This window comes from Castor canadensis, chromosome 13 (assembly GCF_047511655.1).
Source record: "Castor canadensis chromosome 13, mCasCan1.hap1v2, whole genome shotgun sequence".
Classification (NCBI taxonomy): domain Eukaryota; kingdom Metazoa; phylum Chordata; class Mammalia; order Rodentia; family Castoridae; genus Castor; species Castor canadensis.
This window is the reverse complement of record NC_133398.1, coordinates 14,818,855-14,843,779: the sequence shown is the minus strand read 5'-3', so window position 1 is coordinate 14,843,779 and position 24,925 is coordinate 14,818,855. Positions and strand designations below refer to the sequence as shown.

Below are 24,925 nucleotides of genomic sequence, written 5' to 3'. Positions count from 1 at the left end.
CAAATAGCAAAAGAACAAGTAATACAATTAATAAATGGGCAAATAAATTAAACAGTTCTCAGAAGAAATGTAAGTGGCTAATGAATTCATGAAGAAATGTCGACATCCTTAGCCATAAAGGAAATGCAAACCAAACTACACTAAAACTCCATCTCACCCCAGTCAGAATGCTAATCATCAAAAGAAAACCACCACCAACAAATGATGGTGAAGATGCAAGGGAAAAAAGGAACTCACACACCCTGGGTGGGCTAGTACATATATATGCATCTATGGAATTATCATAATGAAACCCACTGTATTATTATTGTATTCTAATTAAAAATGAAGTAAGATTAAAATTTTTAAAAATACAAATCAAGTGCTAGTCCTCAAATAGATTTATAAACCCTTCCTACTCTCTCCTCTCAATGTTGAGACACATGAAATCAAACTAATAATCTATACCTTATTTACTAATTTTCCAGCTTGTTGTAGGAGTGATGGAGTTGTCTGCAGAACCTATTCAGGTACAGGGTAAAAGAAACATGCTTACACTAGGAGTCATAATAATTGTGGAGAGTTGGCACTTGCATAATGCTTTATTCCTTCCTTTTTAGACATGACAGATTACATAAAAATGTGGTTTTAACAAAAACTTCCTTCATCCCTCCCCTACCTAAATGTTGTTACTCCCAGAGACTTCTATTTTTGGTCTCCTTCACCTGTCACTCTGCTCATTCTCCATAGGCGAACACATCCACCTACATGGTTGACAATTGCAAAATATGTATCTCTAGTTCATTTTACTATCTTAAATTCTAAACTATATACTAAGTGTTTACAACTGAATCCATAACCAATTCAAACTTAACATGAATGACTGTCCTCAAGATCTTCCTTTCTTAAGTCCTGTCTTCCTTCAATGTTCCCTACATTGCTACCTCAGTGAATGGTACCAATATCTACACACTTGTTTGTCTAAGCCAAAAAGCTAAGAAATCATCTCTCAATTCTCTTTCTCACTCCTTTGCTTGCAAGCAATTATCAATTTATGTAAATAATACCTAGGTAAAATCTTTCCAATCTGCTGCTCTCTCTCTCTCTCTCTCTCTCTCTCTCTCTCTCTCTCTCTCTCTCTCTCCATTCTACCATAGTGATCTTAGTTTAGGCCTTCATGATTTCTCACCTAGATTACTGTTGCTACTTCCTAATAGGTCTTTTTATTGCAGTGCACCCCTATGATCTTCAAGTAAATCTGAGCATACCACTTCTCTAGAAAAGCACTTCAATTTTAATGTCTTCAGGATTGAGTGAAAATTTAACAAAATTTTCAGTATCTTTCATAATCTGACTTTTACCTACTTCTCTGAACCCTTCTCCCTTTACCTCAAACCCCATACCCACTTTGGTTTAAGCACATCAAATGACTTAAGTGTACTCCCAAAGACTGCTTGCTTTCTGAGCTTTTGTACATACTACTTCCTCTGCTGGGAACATCCTTTTGCTTTAATACCCATATTTCAACTTGCAAATTCAAACTATAGGAATTAACTCAGGTATCACTTCTCAGAAGCACAAAAGGTTGTACTTGATTCCCTGTTTGGGTTAGGACTACTCTATGCTTACTTGCAAACACATATCATTCTAAATTGTAATAACTTGATTCTATGTCTGTCTCTCACATTAAACTATGAGCTACTTATTTTCCACCTTTATCTCCAATGATTAACATAGCACCTGACACACAGTACATGTTCAGTGAATGCCTGCTGACTGATCAACTTTCATCCTACATAGTGGGAACACACCAACCCATATTTATCAGCTTTAAAAAAATTCTTCATACAATTTTAATTTAGGAGTCTCAATTAGGTTTGATAAATGCTTTTTTAATGACCAAAAAATTATAATTTTATTTGCTAAGATGATTAATTCCTTTATTAGAATTTACTAATTATACTAATATAACCATCCTGTTTTCTGAACATGTAATAATTCCATTACAGAAGGAATAATTTACAGGGGTCATGAAACTTGTGGCAATTCAGTACATCTCTGTGTTCATTATGTAAAATGAATCCCTTTAATCTATTTTACTATTGTTTTTAATAGCTTTGAGATATAATTCATATTATATATAGTTCAAACATTTAAAGTATATAGTGGTTGTTAGTATATTCACAGAATTGTCTAACTGACAAAGAATTTTAAGTTTATAATCCCAGTTAGTAATGTGATCTTAAGTAAGTTACTAAACTCTAAGTCACAATTTTCCATACTTCAAATAAGGGACTTAAAACAGAAACACTTAAGTTGCTTTTAGCAATAAAGGCAACAGTTGAATAAATTATAACCCATGAAAATGCTTATATATAGGAAAAAATACTTAACAGAAGGCTTGTACTCCTTGTTCTCAAGGAACTTACAGCTTACCATGGTACCATATTTCACAGCATTTTTGGAGTTCAACAACTACAGCAATAATAAGTAATCCAAAAAAAATACTGATGAAGTAGACTGAAAGACTAAAATCAAGGTTTGTGAAAGTCTTTCTATGTCTGTCATGTTCAGACCCACTGGACTTCATAACGTGACATTCGAAAGTCTTGTTTTGTGTTCCATTTTTTTCTTTCTTATACTTTGTTTCTGCCATTCCTAAGTGTTTTTTTTTTAAATCAAATCAGCTATTTTAACATTTCTGTACTTTTTTTCTTACTGATTTCTTTACCTGACATGTCCTTCCTTCTTTTGTCTACCACTAAATTCTGACTGTCATCACAAGCCTATCACCTCCTCTCTGAAGCCATTACTTATATTCTCCCACTCCAGTAGAGTGTTCCTTCTTGGAGCATTCACTATATACAGATCAATCACATTGCATTGCACTAATTTGGATGTCAGTTTCTTCACCAGAAATAGTGAGCTCTGAAAGGGTCAAATATGTGAATCAGCTAGGTACTTCCTACCCCTAGTGTAAAGTGTGAGCACAATATGTTTTTGAAACACTTCCATGCCAAATTGGACTGGTCAGGTCCCTATTCAGTCTTTGGCTTTGATCTTCCACTCACCTCTACATGGGTAGATTTCTAGATGTTCCAATCCTTACTCCTCAAAGCCCAGTTCAAATGTTACCTGCTCCATGAATACTTTTCTATACCTGCCACTAGGAAATTATCCTCCTTCCCTTGAACACTCATAGCTCTACTTTTGTGCATCTAAACATTTTCTACTACTCTGAGTTATGGTTATTCATTCAACCTGTAGCATTAACCAGACACTGGGAGTAAGGATAAAATAGTTAAAAATATAAACATGATCTCTGCCCTTATGAAGCATACAGTCCTTGGAAAAGGCATACAGTCCTTGGAAAAGGCAGACAGGAACAAGGAACACAAGCACGTTACTTTTGTTAGGAATCATCTTTCCACAGAGGAGGCATATACATTTTAAGTTTATTATATGAAAGTGAATTCAGCCAGTTATTTAGCAACCATTTATAAAGCAACTATGATAAGCAGGTCCTGTGTTCAAAAAGAAAGTTGCTCTAGAGCCAAGGACCACTGTAACTTAAGTTGCTATTTACAATTCATATAAGACTCTAAACTCCTGCAGGTATCAGTGGCTCATACCTGTAATCTTAGCTACTCAGGAAGCAGAGATCAGGAGGATCGAGGTTCAAAGTCAGCCTGCGTAAGTAGTTTGCAAGACCCTATCTCAAAAATACCCCACACAGAAAGGGCTGCTGGAATGAAGTGGTAGAGTGCCTGCCTAGCAAATGGGAGGCCAAAGTTCAAGCCTAGTACCACTAAAGAAAAAAAAAGTTCTAAAATCTCAAATTGTTTTATACTAATAACAGATCAATATGCTTAAAAAAGAAATCCTCTATAGAATTCTAGATACATATTTAGACATTAATATATAATATTTTCATATTCCTAACTCTAGATAACAGTCCTCCTAATTTATCCTAAATAGTTAAAATATACCTATATGGTTAATATTTACCTAAATGGTTAATATGTACTTATATAAATAGTGATAATTAACAAGGTATGATACCTAAAAGTATTACCTCTTTTAAGAAAATTTCCTAGGTTAAAATAGAATCCCCTTCATTTGTGGCCTATTATACCATATAAATACATTTGATACTTTTGATGCTTTATTTGTGTGTTTTTCTTTCTATTGCATTGTAGACTCCTTTATAACAAGGACCATATTTCATTTTTCTTATCTTTGTATCCATTGTAGAGCACAATGACAAGCATGTGCTAGGTACTCAATTACTATTTGTAGAATAAATGATAGACTCTATCAAACTTTCCTACGAAAAGAGAAAAGTACCAGTTCCCATTACTAGGTATGTAAGCCAACCTTCAAGATGACCCAAAAACTCCCTGCCTGCTGATATTCACACTCCTATGTAGTCCCCTCCCACACTCAATAGGATAGTCATATGAAACTAATGTGGTAGTGTGAAAATAATTATGATTTCAGAAACTAGATTACAATATACACTGCAGCTTTCACCTTATTCTCTCTTGGATGACTCACTCATAGAGGAACAAGCTGCCATGTTGTGAGTACATCTGAAGAGGTCCACACTGGTAAGTAATACAGCCTATTACTTTTTTGTCTCTAGGAAACTACTGAAAAAGTAGATTCTATGGCCCCAATTCAACCTTCAGATTACTGGGTACAACTATGGTTAACACCTTGGTTGCAAACTCATGAGAAATCCTAAGTCAACACAAACAACAGAAGAAAAATTAAATTGAACTTTGTTGAAATTAAAGACTTTTGTTTTAAAAAGAACATCAAGAAACTGAAAAACTAAACTACAGGATAAGAGAAAATATTTACAAATAATATCTCTTAAAAATTTTTTAATTGTTATTTTTTACAGTACTCAGGATCAAACCCAGGGCCTTGTGCACACTAGTAAGTGTTCTAGCACTGAACTATGCTCTCTACCCTTAAAGATCATTATCTGATAAGGGACATGAATCTAGAATGTTTAACTCAATGATAAAAATATAAATAATCCAATTTTAAGATGAACAAAAGACCTAAATAGATATTTCTCTAAAGAACATATGAAAAAGATCAGTAAGTACATAATCAGCTGTCAGAGACATGCAAATTAAAACCGCAAAGCAACACCATTTCACATCCACTGGGACAACTACAATCATAAAAAGATAATAAGTATTGGTGAGGCTATGGACAATTTAGAACCCTCATACAGTGATGGTAAAATGAGAATGTAAAATGATAAAGTCATTTTAGAAAGTAGTCTGACAGTTCCTCACAGTTAAACACAGAGTTGATATATATGACCCACAAATTCCACTCCTAGGTATATACTCAAGAGACATTAAAATAATTGTACACCCAAAAATATGAACAAAAATGTTCACAGCAACATCATTTATAATAGCCAGAAAGTAGAAACAACACAAATGTCCATCAAGTGATGAATGAATAAATAAAATTTGGTATCCATATGTTGGAATATTATTTGAGAATAAAAAAGTATGAAGTATTGATATACTTTATGACAGGGATGGAGTTTGAAAATATGCTATGTGAAAGAAGTCAGATACACAAAGCCATATATTACATGACTCTCTATAAAATGTTCAGAATAGGCAAATCCCTATAGAATAAAAAGTAGGTTAGTGGTTACCTAATGCTAGAGGAAATGGAAGTGACTGCTAATGGTTACGGGTTTTTGTTTTATGTTTTGTTCTGAGGTACTGGGGTTTGAACTAAGGACCTCATGCTTGCTAGGCAGGCACTCTACCACTTCAGCCATGCTGACATCCCTTTATGCTTTAGTTACCTTTCAGGTAGGGTCTCATGTTTTGTTGTCTGGGCTGGACTAGACTGTTATCCTCCTACTTTACAACTCTGGTGTACCTGGGATGACAGGTGTATACCATCACATCTAGCTTACTGGTTGATATGGGGGTCTCAGTAACTTTTTGCTCAGTCTGGCCTCAAACTGCAATCCTCCCAATCTCTACCTCCCAAGTAGCTGGGATTATAGGCATGAGCCATTGTGTCCAGTGAGGTTTTTTCTGTCCTTCTTTCTTTCTTTTTTTTTTTTTTTGGATGGGGAGAGGTGAAGAAAATACATGTTCCAAATTTGATTTTGAGGCTGGTTGTACAACTTTATGAATACATAGTAAAAAAAAAAAAACCCCACTGAGTTATATATTTTTAAAAAATTATATGTAATGCTATTTAAAAAGAGGGGGGTGGGTAGGACAGTAGGAAGAATCCACATCAGGACTGTCCAGCGAAGCTGCTCCCAAATTGCTAACAGAAAAAATAAAATAATAAATTCTTACTGTTATCTTAAGCTGCTAAATTTTAGGGTAATTAGTTATGCAGCAATAGATAACTAATATACCAGGAATAAATGGAAGTTAACTGCATTTGGAAGAATGTTACATAGACATACTTAATCAACATTATTAAGTACCTTGGAAGAACTAATTATTGAGTGTTACCATGAAATAGGTGAACAAAAACAGCTCAGTTTTAAAGCTCCGGTATTAACTCATTATGTTGGTTTTAGACATTTTAAGGCTTATTTTACGTATGTATTTGGATTAGATTATAAATTCCTAGGAAGAAAAGCTTTTGCTATTTTTCTAACTCACTTTCTGGATGCTTCCAGAACTTGATTCATCAATGCTATTTATAACTACCAATAGAGGATTCACAGACCCCATCCTCACAAAAAAAGATATAGAGAAAGGCCTTACTTATGGTGCAGTTGCCTGTAGATGTCACTGCTGAACATGGGCAGCGAAGGCATTCGTTAGTGACACTAGGGCTCTGATAAAATCCTTCTTTGCATTCTTCACAGTGATCCCCTTTGCTATTTTCCTGGCAGTTTAAGCAAGTCCCTAAAAGAAGCACATTATTTTTAAAAGTTAAAGATTTGCTCTGAAAGCACAGTCACTTTCGAAGATCATGCCTGCAACAAAAAGATCATAAGAGTTAACCAGAAAAAGACAAATAAGGATGGAATGGTGTTCAGTTTCTACTTCTTATTCTATAGTTAGCCATATCTGTGAGTTCAATGTCCCTACAAGACTGCAAACTCTCTAGGGAAAGGTGAGGTTTATGGTTAGAGTCACAATATGCCCTTATTGATTAATAACACACTGAATGCAGGCAAAGAAAAATACAAACAATCTAAATACCTATTAATAGAAGAGTAGACAAATTATGGCATTTTCAAAGTTTGGATGCTGAATTTAAATAAATTAGCTAAACCTGTATGTATGAACATTGTATATCTTAAAACAACTTTGGATGAAAAAGCAAATTGTAGAATGATGCATACCGAAGGAGAGTACTTATTTTATAAAATTAAAAAACACACACTAAGCAAATGGATACATAATATACTAAACCAAGTTGATACATACATATGTAGTAAAAGTTTAAATGTGGACTAAGAGGATATATGGGAATTTAAAAAAATTTTGGTGGCACTGGGATTTTAACTCAGGACTTCATACTTGCAAAGCAGGTGCTCTGCCACTTAAGCCACACCTCCAGCCCATTTTGCTCTGGTTATTTTGGAGATGGGGTCTCCCAAACTATTTGCCTAGGCTCGCCTTGAACCACAGTCCTCCCAATCTCAGCCTCCCAAGTAGTTAGGATAACAGGGTGAGCCACTGATGTCCCTTGGTATGAGGGAATTTTATGGTCTCTTTGTCTCTGTGGAGGGAGGGAGGAAAAGGAACTAAGGAGGGAAAGAAAGAGGACTCCAACTTTATTTGAAATTCTATTTCAAATATGTAACCACACATAGTAGACCCTTGGTGTAGAAGGGCATTGGGTTCTAAGGAGACCACTGCTGAGGAGAATGCTCAGGGATGCAGAGCTCCAATGCTGTACTGAAGATGCTTAACTCAGTTTTTCCATAGCGATGCCACCTTTCACATCTAAAGTGTTCGCGTTATCACTTCAGTTAAGCACCATTCACTTTACCTTGCTTTTGGGGCTATTTTGCTTTTTTTTTTTTTTTTTTTTTGAGATACTGGGGGTTGAATTCAGTGCCTCATGCTTGCTAGACACTTGAGCCACTCCTGCAGACCACTGTGCTTTTTGAAGCACAAAATGAATGGTACAGAAACATTCAGCAGATCACACACCAATTTAAACACAACCAAAAACAGCAAGGTACTGACAGAGCTTTCCTGCAACCAAGCTGTGTATGAACAAGCAGGAGTTAAAATTTTGTTTTTGAAATTCCTTTTAATTTTTAAAGAGTGTATTATTTTTATTATTTTCACCATGGTTGGTCAAAACTGTGTAATAAATCATACAGATGGGCTAATAGTACACATAAGCATGAAGCAAAATGCCAAAGGTGTTATTAACATCTATTAATTTTGGACGTGGGGACATGGGTATCTGTCATATTATTCTTCACAGGTTTTTATATTTTAAAATTCAAAATAAAAATAAAAACAAAGTGAAGAGGAAGGAGGCAATCAAAGTTACATTTTGTAATACTACTCCTTTGGTACTCTGTAATTCAGGGTCCTCCACAGACCCTGAAGCAACATAACAGGTTCTTTGTTTTGGGGATGCCAGAGATTCAAGGGGACACCAAGAATTACTACCACGTAAATAAGTGAATACACTCTTCACAGAAATTTAGGAAGATAATGAAATTTTACAAGGATAAGCTAAAAAGAGTTTAATGCTAAAATTACTCATAAACAGTCTTATTTGATTTCTTTTACTTACTAATGAAATATTTACAAAAAAAGGAGGGAGGGAGAAAGAGGCTGTGGAATCAAATAGCCTAACAATTGGAGTACGAGTTGAAAAACCAAAAGAATGAAAATGTTATTAACATACTTGTTAAATCTTAATTCTCCCAAACTTCATGAACTTACAGGGAAAGACATCTTTAAATTTTTATGATCTGAACACTTACCTTTGATTTAAACCAAACATGCATATAAATATCATTACTTTAAATCATATAATCTTTTAAAAAATATGACAATGTTAATTATGTTTTTCACATATATAACAAAGTAGTATACACTCAGTGATAAACACTTTAGGTGTTGATTTGTTTCCATTTCTTATACCCTGATCCTCTGTAGCTATGTCATTTGTGATAATAAAAATAGTTGGATAGTACATCCTAGAAAACTGTGGATTTGGGCTCTAAAGATACAGCGATCTTAAACGTCAAAGTGTTCTGTAGATTGGAAAAACCAAAAACTTGCACTATGTGCAAAATCTATCTGCTCTTCCTTGATTAAAAATGTTCAATGGAAACAATTTTAAAGAGAAATTCTGATAAAGTGCTAAGTTTTAATATAATAATACCTCAAGAAAGCCTACAGCTTTGTAATAGAATTAGGATATTTGGGGTAAGATACAGTCCAATAATAAGCCTTTTTTATATGATGCAACAAGAAAAGCCCAAGTTGGAACCCTTATTAAAAATGGTAATATATACATGCTTTTAATACCTTGCTTCTACAATGCTACTGGACCTATATGCTTATTATTTAGGGGCTTTCAACTATATTAGATAAGACCCCAAGTCTTTGAGATATCGCAATATAATTTAACTCTCTTAAATTATTTATAGTTGAATGTTTTAAATTTTTCCATAAGAATTTCTTATTCTAATTTGCTTTATGCCGTGCCCTGTAATGAGAAGTCAGTAAGGGGGAAAAAAACCCTCCGTTGTAAGTACATTATCCTAAAAGCAAAAATGAAAGCAAACTTAAGCATAAGTTTTTAAATACCCATCATCATTTACTTTCTTTAAAGATAGCATGTACATGGAGCATAGCTATAGAGAATGAAGATTAGTAAATTAAAAACAGAATGATATCAGTATACCAAAATGTTAGTAACAGTTGTGATGGACAATAGTCCTTTCAATGTTTTTCCTCTAATTTTCAAAATGTCTCTACTATGCATTTATCACATTCATTTTTATTATCTTGATTTTTTTCTCATTATAAAATTAACACATTAAAATATATCACATGCACACTGGAAAGCATTCCAAGAACTCAAGCATTTTAAAAATGGGTAGAAGCTTGATGGTGATTAATTTTCATAACAAAATAAAGACCATAACCTTTAAAATCCATCTGTAGTAGGAATGTGAATTTGCTTTTCTAGCTTACAACTCCTCCAAGAAGCAACACAGATAGAAAAAAAATGACCTGAGACATTAGATCTGAGCTCCATTCCCACCTGAACCTCTCACTAATTATGTGATGTTAAGCAAATAGATTCTCTGAGTTTCACTTTTCTAATCTGCAAAATGGGATTATTCTTTGGCTAATAATTTAATATGATTTGAATATTTTAGAGGGTGAACGATTATTTCATGGGGTAGAATGTTATCTCTTTATGTCTTACTTGCCTCATCTATAACTTAAGAAAGATGACTAGATAAGATCTAAGTTTCCTTTAAATCTAGTGTGAAGAAATTTCTTTTATAATAAATGATACATAAATTAGCTGAAGTTTAATATTGTTCATTATGCTCTGTGTTGGATTCCCCAAAATATAACATTGTTATATAAAAATATAGCAGTGCTTTCTTAAATTTTATATCCTTTTTGTTAAAAGATGGTCAAAGGGTGGGTCATCAAAAAAGAAGGAAAAGGAGGAGGGATAATAAAAACAATAATAATAGCAACAATAATGGTAATAATAATAATGATTTCCTGAAGATGGTTTCATATTCCTTGGCTAAGCATCTCAAAAATCTGACAGGGTAGTCAAGAAATAACCACCCAAAGAAAGGAATATAGGACTCCTTCTCAAGCAAATTCAAGGAGAAAACTTTGAAAACATAAATTGTCACCTGTAAAAAGCATTTTCCTTATTTCCTTATTTATTTTTCCATTTCAAAGTTTATATGTAAACTTGCCACAAATATAAGAACATACTGTTGTAGGTAAAAAAAATGTCTGATCTTCTTTATAGGAAAGAAGGCAAGCTTGATAAACTAAAAGAAGGCCAGAGTGGAGCCAAAGTCAGTAAGTGAGAGTAACAGGAGATGAAGGGCCAAAAAAATATAAAATCATGTAGGCCATGGAAAGAATTGAAGGGCTTAAGCATGGGAATGTTTTGGTCTGGTTTTATATTTTTAAAAGATTATTCTAGTTGTTACATGAAGATCAGACTGTGATGGAATAGGGGTCAGACACAGGGAAACAGGAGGTAAAAAGGCCAGATGAGGGGATGTCAGAGTATTTCAAAGAGATGACAGTGGCCTGGACACAGATGATGCAGCAAATGTAGTCAGTGATTGGATTCAGCCTATATTTTAGAGTTGACAGAACTTGGAGATGGACTGGGTATTTACAGTAAGAAAAAGAGAGGAATCAAATATGACTCCTAGGCTTTGGAACTGAGCAAAGGGGTGAATAGCAATTACTAAAATGAAGAAGGCTTGGGATAGAGCAGGATTAGTTTCTATGGTAAAATAGTTATTTTTGATGAATTAGGATTATAATACCAATTAAAGTATTCAAGTGAAGTGGTCTGCTGAGTGTTTGAGTATTGAGATCAAGGAAAAATTACAAGCACATATCTAGATGGATTTAATCTGAATTAAATCCAGGGGACTGAATGAAATCACTTGGGGGAATAGTACGAATGGAGAAAACAAACTTGTCAAGCTTGGACCCTGAGGGTCTTCATTGCTTAGAGTTGTGCTGAGGAAGAGCCGGCAGAGCTGACTGAAAAGGAAAAGTCAGTTATGTAGGAAGAAAACCAAGAAAGCATGATATCTTAAACTGAAGAAGGTCATTGGCTAAGGAGGCCAAGTAACTCACATGAATACATGAAGACTTGAAGGGGCCTTGAATTATTAAAAAAAAGAAGTACGCTATCTGAACATAAAGTTCTATATTAAAAAATAATACATCATTTCCCACTTCCATTTTAAGGAAAATGTGCTTAATAAAGAAAACTTAGAAAAACAAAACACAGGAGTAAAAAGAGAGAAAAAAAATTACCCTGGGAAATATCTCATTAAGATTTTGAATACTTTGCACTGAAATACTTCCTTATTTAAAGAGATTTGGGTTGTCATTTTATATTACTCTTCTTTCATGTTCTCATGTAGTTGTATTAGTTTTATATATATATACATATATATATATATCAAGAATTATATATTATGTATATAATTCTTGAAAACATTTTAATAAAAACTTATTAATAATTACCACTTAAGTATTTTTAATGAGCAAGGTAGTATATTAGGGCTGTACAAACATATGTATTTAATCTTTCCAACAACCTATTAGGCAACAACCTATCTGTTACTGATATTACCTCAAATTTATAAATAAATAAACAGATTAAATAACTTGCTGAAGATACAGTCAAGATTTGATTTTCTGTGTTCTTAACCATATATTACTTATATAACACCATCAACTTAATTCCATATTGTTATAAATTGGTGTGTCTAATTGTATAGGACTATAACTCCCACTTTGGAGAGTATTTTTGAACATAAAGCTTTTTATGAATTTAGAATTACTTCCTCACAATAGATTCCTGAAAAGAGAACTGCGGATCAAAGAAGTATTTTAAGACTTCTGATGCCAATTGTTAAATTGCTTTCAATAATTTTCCCAATATATTTTACCACAAAAAAGTACTTTGAAATTTTACATCATTATAAAATAGAAGTTATAGACAAAAGACCAGAGGAGGGAACAAGAACTGTGAAAAAAGCAAGTGGCCACCAGGGGGCAACCATATTACAGCATTATTGAAAAAAAAATCTCACTTGAGATAAAAGAAAAGATAGATTGTATATAAAGCTTTCAGTTTTAAGTCAAGTATTTACACTCCTTTATGCTCAATTCCATTTTCATTATATTTCCAAAAAGACAAACCTATTTATTTCTCTTACTACTAGGTGCTTTTAGAAATTATAACCATGAAAAAAGATTTGCCTTAAAAATCTCTGAACAAGTACCAGTCAGCATTCACTTAACAATAACGAGAGCTGCCTCATTTCTGCAAGTAAAAATAAAAAGAATCAACAATGTACATGGCTTTATGGTACTATAAAAGACCTAGGGAACAACTGAAATTGATTCAGTACAATGAAGCATTCCTTTCATTCCCCAACATCTAACCTTACCTGTCTTCTGTTTTTTTCATTCATTTGTTCATTTATTCAACAATCAGTGAGTATTTTCTATGTACCAAGATCCATGCTACAGATTATGTATACAATGTGAACAAAACTGATACTGTTCCTGCTCTCATGGAACTTAAAATGCAGCGAATGAGTCCTATGTGACTTATAACCAAAAATGAATACTACACTACAAATTGTGATAAATGCTATGGAAAAATACAAGAGTAAGTGAGAACATAAAATAGGAAAATTTCATTTAGTGTGGAACATAAGAAAATGCTTTCTAGTGAAGTGACTTTTAATTGAAGACCTGAAGGAAGAATATAACTTCACAAGGCAAAGGGGCCCAGAGTGGGGGTAGAGATGGATTAGAAAGACCATTCCAGACAGAGGAAAGATTGTGTATGAGAACCCTGGGGTAAGGGAACATAGTTTGCTTTAGAAAGAGAAGCCAGATAGTAAAGAACAAAAACAGCACACAATATAACTGGCAAGTAGGCAGGGACCAGATTTCATAAAAGAAAAATATAACACAATTTCTTCTAAATCAGCTTCTCTATATATAATAAAGAATATATATATATATATATATATAAGAATAAGCTTTCAACATAGATTTTTCCCAAGGTACTTTCAATTTCAAATATTCTGCTACTCTGTTCTCATTTTTTTTAAAAAAAGCACTTATACTTATCAGACTAGTGTGGTATGATGTTTTAATTGTTGTTAAAAAGGTTTTCGAGAATTTCCTCCACTTCTTACATTTAGGAAAACTGAAGATCTTCAGAAGCCAATTGTCTTTAGTCTTTAACAGTTTGATGATATTTGCCTGAACCAGGTTTTCTTTGTTTTTACACTGCTTAGGAATTGCTAAGCTTTCTGAATCTGTGAGTTGGTGATTTTTCATCAGTCAGAAAATTCCTGGTCACTTCAGGAATTTTCAGGAAAATGCTTCAGTTTAGATATTTTTAATTGAACTGTATTTAGGTGTACTAAACTTGTCTTCCCTGTGTATAATCTGCCAAGCCCATGCAATGAGTTATTAATTTCAGATATTGTATTTTTCAGTTTAAACTTGCTTATCTGATTTTTTAAGATGCAATCTTCTAAAATTTTACCCCTTTTCACCCATTTTGTCTGATTTGTCCTCTACTTTCTATATGTATTAAAATTAATATACTGAATTTTAATTATTTTCAAGTCTTTCTATTCTAACTCTAACATCTAGATTATCTGTGGTTCTGCTTCCACTGTTTATATTTTCTCTTTATTATTGGTCACAATTTCCCATCTCTACATTCTCTTGTATTTTTCAATCATATGCAAGACATGGCATATAAAGAACTAGAAATGACTCTCATTTCTTCTGTTAGGCAGATGTAATAAAAAGATCACCTCAATCCAATCAGAAATTTGAGGTGAGTTAAGGATGAACTGAAATTTTAGTATTTGTCAGTTTGCCTCTGGTTCATCACTATTTCTTAATCATGGCCTTTTTGACTGAGAATCTGAAAGGTCTTTCTTTCCTCAACCCTAGAAGTCTGAGAGATTCAGTACTGGCCATTGGTGGTTTGAACCTATGTCTCACTCCACACAACCTCAGAGTCTGGCAATGTCTTAACAGATTATTTTATGTTATAGCAGGCCCTCTCTCTTTGTCTCTCTCTCTCTAAAAGGATTTTGTCACTCAGCACAAAAGTGAAGATTTCTTTCTACCTTTCTAGCCCAGCCTTCCATCTCCTGCTTAGTCAACTAAATTCTATGGGAAAACTGGCTGTGTTTAGGCTCCCTCTAGTTTCCATCCATCATATAAGCTCCAAACGACTGCCGAAAGTTCTTCTCATATCTCTTTCCTCAAGAAGAATTTCTCTGCTTGGGCCAAGCCTATGACTTAGTCTATGCCACAAACCAGCAAATATCCCTGGAAAGAAGCATCTGGTATAGGGATCCATCTTGACTTGACCACAACCATCTGGAGTCATATCATAACTGAGTAACCCTACTCTGTTTTCTTGCAGTTCCTAGCATATTAAAGATAAAATCATTAGAGTAGTAAATGAGCTATATGAATGGCACTTGGCACCATCAGCAGAAGGAATGTGCCTAATGTCTTTGACATTAGCCTGTAATAAACCAGGTATATTCTGGCTTCAATGAAAGCTACTTTTGTCCTGAAAACCATATAAGCCTTCACTCAATGACCCAAGTTACGAGGGTCCACTGATCCTGCTGCTGCCCTTGACTATACTTCTGTGAGTAAGTCCCTAATAAATTGCACCCTGTGCAATCCTGGATCTGTCTGATTCTTTCTTTGGTCTTGGAACCTCACAGTCAGTTTTTTTACACTGGATTTTCCTGGAACATCTGGTGATCTGGCTTACTTAGGAAGAGTTCTACCTTTTCTGGAATTTTAGTTCGAGTAGTTCTCCTTGCTTCATTCCATATCTCTCTAACCAGTATGACTTGAAATTTATGTATTGTCTTTAAGTTGTTATAAAAAGAGTTTGGCTTGCTGTGTGCGATTACATCATACTTAGAAGAAAAAGGTCCTTATAGACTATGTGAGAAGAATCAATATATGCTGAAAGACTGATGAAAATAATAACAGAATAACTACATGACAAAATTAAACAAAGTATGTACCTGTGAGAGCATCACAACTGGCAGACCGATTATTGCAATGGCAGGGCATGCAGCCATTCTTACTAAAGCCATAATATCCATCTTGGCATCGGTTACATGTAGAGCCGGTAACACCCACTCTGCATTGACAATTCCCAGAACTGTAAATAAAAGCAAAGACAATGAAGAAAAGTAAATCATTTTGAAATTTTTATTGCCTAATAACCCATCTAGATGATCTTAATGGAGCAAAGAGTTTCACCTAGATTCTAGTTAGTTAGAAGTATAAGAGTGATTCTTATTTTAAATTGGAAGTTGAAATCTTCATGACTTTATAATTCAGCTAACATGGTACTAATACTAATCACTGTAACAATTTAATTCTCTGTACTTGGATTATTTATCCTTGATAAAGGATCCGTGGAAAATAGAAGTTCCCAATTCAAAATCTCGGTTTACTAAGCACTGTGCTTGTACCACTGCTATATTTCATCCCTCGATTACGCCACAGTTCTGTTGACATTCATTCCACTCTGGAAAACAGAAGAAACACCACCTGGACTTCACCCAGCTTCTAGCTGAAAAATACAAATACCAAGATCTGAATGAATGTGCCAGCTAATGTCCATTTTGATGCTAGAAACTTCATATAATTCTCTAGTTTGGGCCTGGAGATTTTATAAATCACAGTTCTGGTAATCAAAGTAGAATCCACAATTAAGTAAACAATTCTACGATAAGGACTTCTACTGGTTTCTGAGTTAAAATCATATAAAAATTCTAGAATTTTAGAAAGACTAAAAATCTAAGATAAGATAAATATTTTATTTAGTAGCTTATCAATTTCTGTTTACCTATTTTCTTAGCTATCCATTATAATAATTATGCCATTTCTCTCATATCATTAAAACTTAAACCTTTAATGTCATTTTCAATTCCTCTCTCTCTACTTAATGCTCCTATGAGCATTCTTTTGTATCCAATATCATCAATTCTGCCAAAATTTCTTCAAATATTTCTTGGTATTGTTACTTGTTCTGTGACTAAATTAAATTCCTAATATAATGTCTTTCTTTCTCTTCTAAAGTTTTTCCTGCTTTCAGGGCTCTTTTTGTATGACACTTTCTCTAACTGGCCAGCAATATTAGCTTTCTATCTTTACACTCTGGGTCAAACATTTTGATCCTAATTGTGATTTGTTGCATATTTGTTCAATATGTAAGTCTAATTTTTCTCATTAGATTGTAAAAGCCCTGATGCAAAGGCCACATCACTCAGGTTTTTCATATGCTTATTCTATTGTCAAGACACAGCACAAGTACAGGGATTGTGTACTATAACAAACTGTTTTCATGTCATGACTTTACTAAGTTATCTTAGTTCAAGGACCATTTCTTGGCCATCTTGTTATCCTTAGAAAGGATATAAAGTATAATGCCTGGTTTGTTGTAGATACTTAATAAACACTTGACAAATGCTCAATAAACAGAAAACCTAATTTTTGTAATTAAACATTGAAGGGGAAAAACAGATAAAAGGTAACATTAATTAGCAGGGCTTTCAGAAAAACTGAAGTATTTTCTGTAGACTGACACACTTTTTATTTTTTTTGAGACAGTGTCCCGCCATGTGGCCCAGGTTGGCCTGGAATTCAATATTCTTAGCCTTGGCCTCCCCAGTGCTAAGATTACAGGTGTGTGCCACCTTGTCCAGCTGGAATGACCCTTCTTTATATGCTCATCTGGACCTCAAAAATTTAAACTTTATCTGAATAGTTTGGCACCAGTTGTATTGGATGGGAGACAATTCAAGGTAAAACTGCTTTTAAAATAACTTCCTTAGAGATTTACCTTCCAATAATGAGCCCCTATGGAGTTGTTAGTTTTAGTTCAGGAGCCCAAGCTAAAATTGTTAATACTTATACAGTTCTTATACATACCAGATAAAGCAATCCCCTATAAACTCCTATATTTCTATTTCTATTTCTATAATAACAATAGAAGTTCTAAATTTGAGAATTAATTGGAACTCTGGATGGAATTTTGCATAATGGAAGTATCACAAAACTTTAACCATTTGTTTTCTACTTATAGTATATAAACCTAATGATTTTTTTGACTATTTGAAATGTGCCCCTCTGTTTACTATTCCCTGGGCTAAATAATGAGAGTTTTAGCTTCTACCCTTAAAAGTCTAGTTCAGGTAGTGAGAGTTGAACTTTAATTCTCTCTTACATGTATCTTATTCTCTGTAATAGCTTAAGAAATGTCAAAAAGGAGTAGAAAAGCAGAAACAAACAATTTTACATGGAAAATCCTTAGGGCTTTACTCAGATAAAACCAGCCCAGAAAAGAAAACAGGTTCATGTAAATAATATATATTTACCATCTCTCAAAGCCTTGTATCCTACAAAATCTCCTATTAAACTCTGTACTCCTATTAAAAGCTGCCTAGTATGTAATTCCTTATGCAATTCCTTAGAAAACAAGTAATTTTTTCAGAAAATGTAAAATGGAAGCATATAAAAGCAGGAACAATAAAATAATGATTTTTAATAATAACAAAGAATCAATGAGTCCCATCTAATGCAAACTTATTTCATTTTATATTCTCTCTAATCCTCCAGGTAAATCTACTAGGTGGAAGTCATATCATCGATATACTTATTGAGAGGATAAGTTATTGTCAACAGCTAGTGAGTCAGGCTTAGTTAAACAAAGTTAGACTTTTCCCACTATCGTTCTGTGAATGCCAAGCATCACAACTCACTATCCATACAGGTTCTGACTTCAGTGATGCTCTTCTGCCTTGTCTAGAATAAACCCAGTCTCTTTTCTCACTGCCAGTAAATTTCAATTCTTCCTAACAGGGTAGCTGAGCTCTTACAGCTTGAAAAGCAGCTGCAGACTAACAAAATCCAAGGTATTCAGAAATACAAGCCCAGATATTTTGATGTTCAAGCTAAATTAAAGTTGAATTAAACTTCATACTGATGATATAGAAGATGACTATTATTTTTAATGCAGCAGAAATTTACCTTCTGTGTCTCTCAAGTAACTCGGCAAAACAGACACACACACATATATATCCACAGTCCTAAATACTCCAAAGTACTAAATGATCTGGGAAAGTAAATCTATATTCATCAAATATGAAGTACTGGAATAGCTCATGACTCAAAAAGAAGAAACCACTCAATTTAAATTTCTTTCTATTATCAGAACATTATAACGAATATGATGTACCTTTCAAAGAATGAACAACAACACTTCATTAGACAGTTTCCAAGACATTTTAAATAATCAAAACATGCTTCTCATTCTTCTAAAGACATCATATTTTTCAGTATACAAAAGGATAAATAGTAACATCTAAAGATGGCATCTACATAATCCACCACCTACCAGAAAACAGTATTACCTTGGAATACAGAATCACTTAGTAATATCTCATAGCTATAACATAGCCAATGTTCCCAAAGTAGTTGCTAGCTCTGTAGGGGTCATTGCCTTCAGAATTCTGTCTTCAGCACTCAAAAGACTGAAGTAAGCAAGCATTATTCTCCTTGGAGAATCTGTTCCTTAGTTACTTATTTAAAATATATATATATATCCAAGACTAACTTCATGAATCCTGATGAAGCTGTTGACTGAGTCCAGATACCATGCTTCACTTCTTCTGGGCAGATTTAAAGTAACAGGAAAGGAGGCGCTTTTTCCCTCTTTAAAAAAGTATAGAGCATGGAGTGGGAAAGTTTGGTTGTGAGGCTGAAATAGAACTACTTTTTCATCATGCTACTTATGGCCCATGGCCAATTTTGGCATGTATAGGAATTAAATCATTCAGCAAACATAAAGCTTTGCCTGTGTGACTTCTTTTATAGAATAAAGCCTTTACAACACTCCCTTTCATGGGCGCCCTCTGTTCAAGACTGTTGAATGCTTTCTGAAGCAAAGGTCAATGATATAAATGAAAAAAAGAAAAGCCTATTAACAGACCACTTATGCTTATCCAAAGATTTGAAATGAAACAACCAAAGAGTCACAGCTTTATACCTAGGTCACAGAACTAGATTTTGAATAGAAATCAGAACTCTACATGAAGTCAGCTAACAAAAATTTTAAGATGGAATTTGCCTGTCCGGTGTCCCTTCTTAAAGATTTAAGTTTCTAGTAAAGTACTAATGTCATAGAGAGAATTATATTACAAAGAAAAATACAGAATTATTCATAAAAAGAATAAACTTAAGCTATACTAAGTTGAGCTAAGTATATACTTCACGTTTCTTAAATTATCCCAAAAAGGAGTCTCAGATTTTCTCATCGTGTCAATGCTTATAGAATTTACACAAACATGGGTGTAAATAAATACTGCAAAGTTTTAACACTTAGAAAATTGAGGTTGAGAGCACAGCCCAGTGACAGAGCACATGCCAATGTGCATAGCCTGGTTTCAATCCTCAGCACTAAAAATAAAAACAAAACCAAAAATTATTTCTTCAAATAAATATAAAGCAATCATTTATTTTCCAATATGAATAATCATACATTTTCAAAAGGAAATTCAGAAGTATATCACTTCAAGATAAGGCATGTATTTATGTCACAAAAACATTAGCCAAATTATCTTTTTAAAGGTTCTACTCTGCTTAAGGTGAGTGGGTGAGGAATATTCAGAATTTCCACTATTTTGTAGTTATATTGATTAGGTAGGAAGGGTAGAATACAGGAAGGAAAATAACAGGATTTACAGGGAGAAAAAAAGTTATAGCCTGAGGAGACAGAAAAAGCTTGGTTCATGTTCTAGCTCTGTTAATAACTAGTTGGCACAAAATACTTATTCTCTCTTAGCCTAAGTATTCTCATTTGTAAGATGTAGGTGGTTAACCCTTGTTGGATTGTTATGAAAATTAAAGACACATAAAAAGGGCACTCAGCAGTGTCCAGCACACACTCATAAACATGAAAGCAACTCTAAAGATGATGACAGTATTCTTAGATCTTGAATTATTTTCTGAGAATTTTAAGAATAAGGTAGAATTCCCAGTAGGTAAAGACAGGAATGATTCTAGGTTATTTACTTCTAAAATTTGGTTTAAAAGCCTGAAAAGAAAGCAAGAAATTAAGGGGTAATCACCCAGTGTAGAGCAAAAATGTGTAGGCAAAGATACCTCATTATGAACACGATAGAAACAGTCTTGGAAAGAAAAATTTTAAATTGAGAAAGGAAAGGATGTGCAAAGTCCTTCACCAGGCAGAATCAAAACCAAGTGGACCTAATACGCTTTTGTACCAACTAACTAATGATTTCATTTATTTCTAAACTATCAAATATCTTGCCATGTTTTTGTTATCAAAACATTATCTATCTTCTTCCTAAGATTTACATAAACCACGTGTGAATGTTTACCTTTATATATAATATTATTAATTTTAACTCAAGCAGTCACAAAATAATTTTAAAATATGGTCCTAATCAGGGAAATTAACTGTTTATGGTCACTCAGAAGGCTTGCTTTTTCTCCTTTCTTCTTCCTCAGTTTTCATGTTGGCACTCTCAGACAGAAGAAGAAACAGAAAAAACAGATAACTAAATGTACTGATTTTCTTCCTCCTTCTGTTTTCAACAAGCTAAAAACAATTTAGTATGGGAAGAGACTAAAGCTACTAATGAAAATAGAGTCTTAAATCAACAGAAAAATTGCTGATTATAAGCTCTCAGCATATTAAGAATAAGTTTTAACAGGTAGCTAGAAAAAGTTTTTTACAAAACTTTTTAAAAACAAAATGAAAAGTTATTACCAATTCTTTATTTCCTGCTTGGGTCATGGTTTTGAAAAAGGTAATGAGAAAATAGTTTTTCCCATGTTGTTATGAAATATACTCAATAACTGGATATTTCAGCAAAAGATTGTCCGTTTCTCTATTTTTCTATAGCCATAGAAAAGACCATTATGCAATAAGCAAAGCTCCTTTCCTACAGGGAAAAAAAAGAGAGCTTTATTGTTGAAAACATTGGGCTATTATGCTAAACATTCCTTGTACTTTTTAGGGCAAATGGAAATTCATATTCAGAAAGAAATTCTTAATACTCATAAGGAGTATTGCTTAAGCACAAAAGGTTTTTTGATAACTGATCTTAACAAAATCAAATTTAAAGGTTTATTTGAAAAGTCCAAAGTAAAATTGTTAAGAACATGAACTTTGAGGGCTGGAGGTGTGGCTCATTTCAGAAAAACTAGAAGAAAGGATTTTGAAAGCTTTGAAATGGTAAGAAATGATAAATGTTTGAGGAGACAGACATGCTTAATCTTAACGGTTACACACTATATTCATGTAACGAAACATCACATGGCATGCCATCAGTGTATACAGTTTCTGTATTTTTATACAACATTTTAAAATACATTTAAACCAGATGCTAATGGTTCATGCCTGTAATACTAGCTACTTGTGGGGGGGGGGGAGGCAGTTAAAATTGGGAGGATCGTGGTTTTAGAGCAGCCCAAGCAAAAAGCTACAGAGATCCCATCTCAACCAATAGCTGGGTGTGGTGGCACATACCTGTCTGATGGTGGGAAGCTTAAAATAGCAGGATCATAATCCAGGCCAGTCTGAGAAAAAAGCAAGACCCTATCTCCAAAATAACCAGAACAAAAAGGGCTGGAGGAATGGTTGAAGCAGTAGAGCACTTGTTTCAGCAAGCTCAAAGCCCTGACCTAGTACCACAGGAAGAAAGGAAAGAAGAAAGAAAGAAACTTTAAAAAGAATATGGGGCTGGGGCTTAGCTCAAGTAGTAGAACACTTGTTAGCATGCTCAAGGCCCTGGTTTAACCCTACTACTACAAAAAAGAACATGAAATATGGAGCCAGAATACTTGGATTCAAACCCTCATTTTCTCATTTACTAGTCATATGGCCTTAAGTAAATTGCTTAATCTCTTTATACTTTGCTTTTCTCATTTGAAAAATGGAGAAATTCTCTCACAGGTTTGTTGTAAAGATTTAACTTAGTATGTTTTAAGCATGTATGCAGAACAGTGCCTAACAGTAAAAATATCCAAGTGTTATATTTATACTATCATTGAAGAAGTCCCTCCCTACCTCCAGGCCAGTAAGATGCTTTCCTACAGGGCTGGCCGTGGCTCAAGTGGTAGAGTGGCTGTCTAGCAAGCATGAGGGCCTGAGTTCAAGCCTCAGTACTACCAATAAAATAAAATTTAAAACGATGCTGTCCTACAAGTCTTATGCTTTGCCTCTCACATTTAAGTCTTTAATCCGTCTGAAATTGATTTTTGTATATAAGTTAGAGGTCCAACCTCATTTTCTCACCTACAGATAGCCAAAGCGCTAGTACAATTCATTAGTAAACCCATCCCTTTGCCTCTAAGCTTTAGTATTTCCTCTGCCACATACTAAATGTCTTTACACACAGGTTTCTGGGTTCTCTTTTATTGTTTTACCAATTTGCTTAGCCCTGACCCAATGACACACTATCTAAATTACTATGACTTTCTTTTTCCCAAATGTTTTTCAATAAAAATTTTTCAAAATACAGACAAATTGAGAGAATAGTATTCTGAATATTGATATATATATTTTGCTTTACATACCACTCCTTTAACCCCTGCTCCCAATTTTTACCACTTCAACCACATTGACTTAGCACTACTCAGATACACTGGGCATGTTTCTGGAGGTATGGCTCAAGCAGTAGAGCACGTGCCTAGCAAGTGCATAAACCCTGAGTTCAAACCCCAGAACCACTAAAAAAAAATAATAATAAAGTCTTAAAAAAATTAAAATAAGGCATGTTCTTTCATCAAGGAGTCTCCACTTGTGTTTTTCTCTATTGCAATACCCTTCTACAGGGGATCCTCAAGGTGTGCTCCCTACTTCTTTCTGTTATTTTCAACAAGGCCCTGACAGCCATACTACCTAAAATTATACTTTTTCTTACTATTTACTATATTATACATTTTATTGTATTGTTTATTATCTCTCTCTCCATCTAGAATGCCAGTCTATGAAATGAGAGGGTTTTATGTGCTTTGTCCACTGCTGCATTCCCAGTGTGCAGCACCTCATAGGCATGCAAACTGTGTGAGGATTGTGTAATTTATGTAACTTCCTTATTAACTCATGATAACCTCTAAATTCAATTTTTTGTTTTCATTTTAGCCCATTTAGTATTTTCCATGCACTTAACCTTGATACTTTATGTCACATTTTAGTAAATCTCCTAGAATATTGGAAATATGGTAATTATAACATGAGCAAAATAAGACATTCAATGACTAGTTCATGATGGACCAATCAACCTTGTAAGACAGAAATATCTTGTGCTTGTTCTTTAAAGAAGGACAAAGAAAAGCTGACAGGGAGGGAAAAATGTACTACCTCTCAAAGAAAAACCTATTTTGCTTAATCCCTATTAATAGATTTGTTTAATTTGCTTAGACCCCTGCCAAACAGGCCTCTTTAGCTGGAATGCCCCATTAAACATACTTCTTTACTTCTGGGTTTTGTTTTATTTTCTGCCTAGAAGTCAACCTTAGGTTTTTTGGGACAAAAAACCACTAGATCAGTGGTTCTGAAACTTTAGTGTACATAAGATCACCTGTGACATTGTTTGCTTCTGATCCAACGGGAACTTCGTTTCTAACCAATTCCCACACTATGCTGACATTGCTGGTCTGGGGAGCATAATTAGAGAATTACTGTAGACTAACTGGAAAAAAAATCACTATATTTATTTCACTCTCTATTCTTACATTCTAACCCTGATTGGTAAAGCTACCTAGTTTCCGTCTCTAGTCTTAGTGCTAAGCTGTTTATTTGGTATCAATCCTGACCTAAGAAAAGGGCATTTAAGGCAATCCATCATAGGGTATGTCACCAAGCCCTATTTGCTACTAGTCCTTTTACCTTAGTCTTCTATGTTCTCAGTAACTAAATTATAACTATTGTCCCTAGTTTCTAATGCCTACTCCTGGTCCCAGTTGTTCTGCCTTCCCATTTCCCACTCCAATGACTAGATCCGTGATACTTCCTCTCAGACTTTCCATGTGCCAAATGCCTGCCATTTAAACCCCAACAAGTCAGATGTTCTAACACCTCAAACCACTGGTTC

The 24,925-nt window shown here is 34.0% G+C and overlaps 1 protein-coding gene across 1 annotated transcript in view; it reads right to left on the bottom strand.

The window, feature by feature from the left end:
* The window catches only part of Megf9 (multiple EGF like domains 9), an 87,754-nt gene that overhangs the window by 7,166 nt on the left and 55,663 nt on the right, over positions 1-24,925 (bottom strand). Inside the window, exons 3-4 of the mRNA XM_074051140.1 lie at positions 15,815-15,954; positions 6,759-6,902 (exon numbers count right to left, since the gene is read on the bottom strand). Of these exons, the coding sequence (XP_073907241.1) occupies positions 6,759-6,902; positions 15,815-15,954 (284 nt within the window). The remainder of the gene's footprint in view (positions 1-6,758; positions 6,903-15,814; positions 15,955-24,925) is intronic.